At 60.2% G+C, this 5,572-nt stretch overlaps 1 protein-coding gene across 1 annotated transcript; it reads left to right on the top strand.

Annotated features, from left to right (window-relative positions):
* The first annotated feature begins 3,870 nt into the window (after positions 1 to 3,870).
* FOXB2 (forkhead box B2) lies at positions 3,871 to 5,100 on the top strand. The gene has a single exon (XM_090275871.1). The coding sequence runs from the start codon at positions 3,871 to 3,873 to the stop codon at positions 5,098 to 5,100; it is 1,230 nt and encodes a 409-aa protein (XP_090131997.1).
* Positions 5,101 to 5,572: the final 472 nt, after the last annotated feature.

Here is a 5,572-nt window from a genome sequence, read left to right on the forward strand (position 1 = left end):
GGCTGGAAGGATAGAGGAGAGGGAATGAGTAAATAGCCTCTCCTAAAGTTCCACATGTTTTTCTGGCAAAATTTTACTCCCCTCCATAGAGCCAATTAAACGCAATAAAACCTTGCATGGAACCCTTCTTCCTAGCAAAGCGTCGCCAACAATTGCCTAGGGGTAAACCAAATACGCCTGAGATAATTACGCTAAGCCCCGGGCAATGATTTGCCTGCCAGCGTCCTCAGAGCCAGCCAATATTTGGATAGTGTAGTGGTTGTGTGTTTTTAAATTACATGCGGAAACTTGAAACCGACTGGTCGGTGCCAGGGTGGTTACACGATCTGTTTTTCTTGAACAGAGGTGTGTAGGCAGCTGGAGCGCGCTCGTACTGGCCCCCGCCGGTGTTGCTGCGCGCCTGCAAAACTGGCCGGAATTAAATCAAACTCCAGGGAATGAGGCGGGAGGGGGCGAGCGCGCCACCCAATGCCGCCGGGGTTCAGTGGCCAGGTCCTGCGCCCCACCGGGAACTCCCTTAGAATACTTCGTCCCGGCGGCTGCCGGCGCTTTCCAAATAGAACAGACGTCTGGCCTTTTGGGTCTTCACTCTCCTCTTGCAACTGCAGCCTTGATCGCTGGACCGGCTGGGGCCTCAGGGTCGGGAAGCACTTTCTGCCCTCGGCAATTGCACCTGGAACACGGAATCATGAAGTTTGGGCTCTTTGACCTACCTCGGTGGCTGTTTTGGTACAACTTGTGCGGCGGCCCTCTGACACCAAAGGCGCTGGCCTCGTGGCCGGCATCGGCACCGAGGCCAACGTGCGGGCGACTGTAGGCTGTAACGCACTCACTTGTAAGCGCCCAGCTCACAGCTTTATAGTGCCCAGGTCCTGAGTGTTTAGGCTTACCCCACGCACCCTTGAAGGGCCCCTCCCTCGCTCTCTCCCCGGACACCACAATGCGCACTTGCCCAACGGGAGTGTTTCTGAACTGCTCGCAAGGAGGAGGCATTGCTCTTCCAGAAGCCCACGGAAGAGATACTCTCGCAGGGCCTCAAGGGAAGATGCCTTTGACCCCTTGGGCTAGGGGGGATAGAGCCTTTGAGCCCTCATCACGACAAGCTCCCACCGACGGCTCCCAGGCCAGGACACAGTTTTTCTCCCAGCACATCTCTCAAGGGAGAAGGATACACCCAGTTCCAGTGGGCTCTAAGTGTCACTGTAACAGTGGGCGTCGTCGAAATTCTTCCGTGATATCTGCTGCTCGGTTCTTTAAACTGCCTCAGCAGGCCACCCCCAACCCCACCCCCGACCCCGACTGCAATTTTATTGGTCTAAGGAACATCCTTTGCCAGGAGTGAAGGCGAAAGGATCCAACTCTGTAAGGGTGTCCTTCACTTAGGACAGGCCAAGAGGTTGCTTCCCCCCGCTCCACCCCCACTCCAGAGTCCTCTTGCACACTTTACCTTAACTGTTTATATCTATTCTAAAACGGCTGGCCTAAAACAAATTGGCTAAATAGCACTAGCCAGAAAGCTAGTTCCTGACTAAAGATGAAAATTATGAATCTGTCCTGCTCACTGCATTCCTAGGACCCGATGGGCAGAAAGCCCCTCTGGTGGCTCATTGAAAATTTTAAGCTAAAAACATGCTACCTGGTGACACCAAAGCTGGAGGTTAAGAGGTAGTCTCCCAGGCAGTCTGGGCCAACCGACTTCTGCTTTCAGATTTAGACATGAAAATGATGTTAAAAACCGAGTAAGTCATAGTCCCTAATAGCCGTTTTCTCCTCAACTCGTGGAACTGGAAGATACCCGTGAACTTTACAACTTCAGACATCTCATTTTACAAATAATGAAACTGAGGCCCAAGAGTCTGGAAGAGAGGTTTTGTTTGTTTGTTTGTTTGTTTGTTTTTGGTGTCCTCCCCCCTAAACTCTGCATCTCCTCCCAGCCCAAGGGAATCAGCAGCCAAAATCAGAATATAACTTTGGGTTCTCGCTGCATTCAGTTGGGATTCGCTGTTGCGTGTGTGGATTCTCGGACCCTAGCAAGCAGCGGGACCTTAGCGCTTTGAATTCATCATTTTAGCCTCCTATTTGATTTTAATTATCTCCCTTCCCTCGACGTGTAAGAATAGCAAAGACTTCGTTCCGATACACCCAGGTGATGGGACCTCTGAGCTCCCAACTGCTCCCTCTGGCCCCAGCTCAGACGTCACCACTTCAGAGAAATGGCTCACCCAGTCCCATCCATCTGCTCTTGAGAAACGCGGTGGAGCCTCTATCCACCAATCCCTTAATGCCTATACTAATTTCCTGTTTACAGTCAGCTCTCCCTCTAGAGCGCACGCGGTCCTGGAGCACAGAGAGCTGTCTCGTGCTACCTCGTACCCGGCACCATCAATGGGCCTGACATACAGTTGGTGCACAATAAAGTTGTGATGAAGTTAGCATTTGACGAAAATGTCCCTGGCTCTCCTCCCCATGGGCTTTTTCTCCAGCCTTACAGGTATTGGGATTTCCTGCAAACAAGAGGCTTTGAGGTCACAGTTCTCTGAACTTGGCCCAGAGTGACCAGTCGTGGAGAAAGGTAGTATAAGTAGAGAGAAGCTCAGAGCTAGTAGGCGGAAGAGTTAAAGGGCGGGGAAAGGCAGGAGAGAAGAGAGAAAACAAGGTTCAGTGCCCCTCTGCGGTGCGTAGCGACCCGGGTGGGGTTCAGCGGCGGGGACCGCACCGGGCGCTGCGCCCTCCCACCCTCCGCAAACAGCTTGCGCCCCCACCCCTACTTGGCGGCGGCTGGGTGCATCGAGTGGGTGGTGAATGCTGGGGGTGGAGGCGCCCGAACCGCGGCGAAGATGGGGGCGGGGGCGAAGCACCTCGCCTTCTCGCCCCTGGTGCGAGAGACGCGGCGGCGGCGCGGAGTCCCTCAGCCTCGGTCATGTGATAGTCTCGAAGCTTGAGCTGCGGGGTCTCGGCGTCTCGGGGACCATTACAAAACGCAGCCAGGAGAGCGCGTCTCTGCCACAGCCGCCGCCGCCGCCTCTCCAGCTCCAGACGGGCCCAGGAGAGCGGCGGCAGCTGCGGCGCGGACCGCTGAGCCGGCCTCGGCCGGTCTCTCATCCTCCCGGGGTTCGCAGACGCCCCTCGGGCCCGTGGCGCGCGCCCCGCGCCCCCGCCCCTCCTCGGAGCCTGCAGGAGCCGCGGCTGCAGAAACCGCCAAACTTTTCCCCTCCAGCGACCGCCTACAACTCTGTCCCCGGCTCCGCCGCGAGCCTCCGGAGAAAAGGGACACGCAGGCTTCCAGAAGCCGGGCTTCCTTCTCCTTACCTCGCCTCTCCCCTCCAGGAAAACGGAACTCCAGAGCAGACTAAGTGGCGGGTCAGGGGACAGCTCTCTGGGCGGGTAGGTGTCGCCACCGCAGGCCTCCGGGGCAGCGAGTGCCAATTCGGATTTAAAGAGCCAGTGTCCTGACTGTCCAGCCCTTCCACCCAGCCCGCTTGGCCCGCGCTCCCCTCGGACCGAGAAAAAGCAAGGAGGGGGCCGGAAGGGAACACGGCGCCTCCCCACTCTTCCAACGCCAGCTCCAGCGCTCGGTCCCTGGCCACCCGCGGGAAGACGCCGCGAGGGTGGCGGTGAAGCTGGCGACTGTGCTCGCCGGTCGGCGACCGTCGGGGCTAGAAGTTGTGAGCGGAGAGCTAAGCCGACCCGAGAGACCAATCGCGGAGACCCCAGGCAGCTGACAGAAGGCGGGAGACAAACGGCAAGAGGGTCTAGAGGGAGACAGCGGCGAGTGGCGGGGCTGGGCGGGTGCAGCGGGGATTAGTGGAGACTAACCCAGGCCTCGGGAGAGGGGTGCGTAGCCGGAGGGCGGTGGAGGCGCCCGGGGCGATGCCGCGGCCGGGGAAGAGTTCGTACAGCGACCAAAAGCCGCCCTACTCGTACATCTCGCTGACCGCCATGGCCATCCAGCACTCGGCCGAGAAGATGCTGCCGCTGAGCGACATCTACAAGTTCATCATGGAGCGCTTCCCCTACTACCGCGAGCACACGCAGCGCTGGCAAAACAGCCTGCGCCACAACCTCTCCTTCAACGACTGCTTCATCAAGATCCCGCGGCGGCCCGACCAGCCCGGCAAGGGCAGCTTCTGGGCGCTGCACCCGGACTGCGGCGACATGTTCGAGAACGGCAGCTTCCTGAGGCGCCGAAAGCGCTTCAAGGTGCTGCGCGCGGACCACACTCACCTGCACGCGGGAAGCGCCAAGGGCTCGCCAGGCGCGGGGCCTGGAGGGCACCTGCACGCCCATCACGCGCACCCCCCGCACCACCACCACCACCACCACCACCACCACCATCACCCCCCGCCCCCGCCGCCGCCGCCCCCACCGCACGTGGTGCATTATTTCCACCAGCAGCCGCCGCCACACCTCCCGTCGCAGCCCCCGCAGCCGGCGGCCCAGCAGCCGCAGCAGCCGGCCCATCCCGGCAAGATGCAGGAGGCGGCGGCCGTGGCGGCGGCGGCGGCCGTGGCGGCGGCCGCGGTGGGCAGCGTGGGGCGCCTGTCGCAACTCCCGCCCTACGGGCTGGGCCCGGCTGCTGCCGCGTCCACGTCGGGCTTCAAGCACCCGTTCGCCATCGAGAACATCATCGGCCGAGACTACAAGGGCGTGCTGCAGGCCAGCGGGCTGCCCTTGGCCTCGGTCATGCACCACCTGGGCTATCCCGTTCCGGGCCAGCTCGGCAACGTCGTTGGCTCCGTGTGGCCGCACGTCGGGGTTGTGGACTCTGTGGCTGCGGCCGCTGCGGCTGCTGCCGCCGCAGGCGTGCCTGTGGGCCCGGATTACGGGGCCTTCGGGGTGCCGGTTAAGGCCCTGTGCCACTCGGCCAGCCAGGGCCTGCCTGCGGTGCCGGTGCCCATTAAGCCGACGCCGGCGCTGCCGCCCGTAGCTGCACTGCCGCCGGCCCTCCCGGTGCCCGTGGCTGCACAGCAGCCGCCCGCGCCGTCCGCCGTGTGCCCGACGGCCTCCGCCTCGCCCGTCGCTTCTCTGCGTGAGCCCGCCGCCGCGAGCGCGGCCGAGAGCAAGGGGGGCTCCCTGCACTCGGTGCTGGTGCGCTCCTAAAGCACCTAGGGTGCGCGGGGAGGCGAGTGCGGAGAGAAACGCCTGGTCCCCGGACCTCGGAACGGGGAGAGAGCGCCCTGGCCAGGCCGGCCTGAGCTCCAGCCTTTGCGGGAAAGGTATTTCAACAAACCAACCCGAAAGTGGATTCTCCAGTGGTCTGAATAAATATAACGCTTCTGGTGTCTGTGTGTTCATACCATGTTGTACAATCAGATTAATGAAAGTCGATTTTCAGGTAAGAGTTTCTATTGTAGTTAATATTATAATTCAGTAAGTTATGGGGGGGAAGGGAACGAAGGAGTTTGGGAGAGCCTCATGTAGCAGGCAAATTGGAAATGGATTTCAACTCTTCTTGCTGGGACCGGAAGCTGTCGCATTTAAACATCGGGGAGAAATGCAGCAGAGAGTGACGCTGAAACAGACTTAAGCCACCAAGTTTCTCTCCGCTGGTCTCATACCGGGGCAGCTGCCT

This window comes from Furipterus horrens, unplaced genomic scaffold, assembly GCF_987537825.1.
Source record: "Furipterus horrens unplaced genomic scaffold, mFurHor1.1.pri manual_scaffold_4, whole genome shotgun sequence".
In the NCBI taxonomy this organism is placed as follows: Eukaryota; Metazoa; Chordata; class Mammalia; order Chiroptera; family Furipteridae; genus Furipterus; species Furipterus horrens.

What these genes read in the sequence shown, in the direction of transcription:
- FOXB2 (XM_090275871.1), top strand. Translation starts at nt 3,871, where the DNA reads ATGCCGCGGCCGGGGAAGAGTTCGTACAGCGACCAAAAGCCGCCCTAC.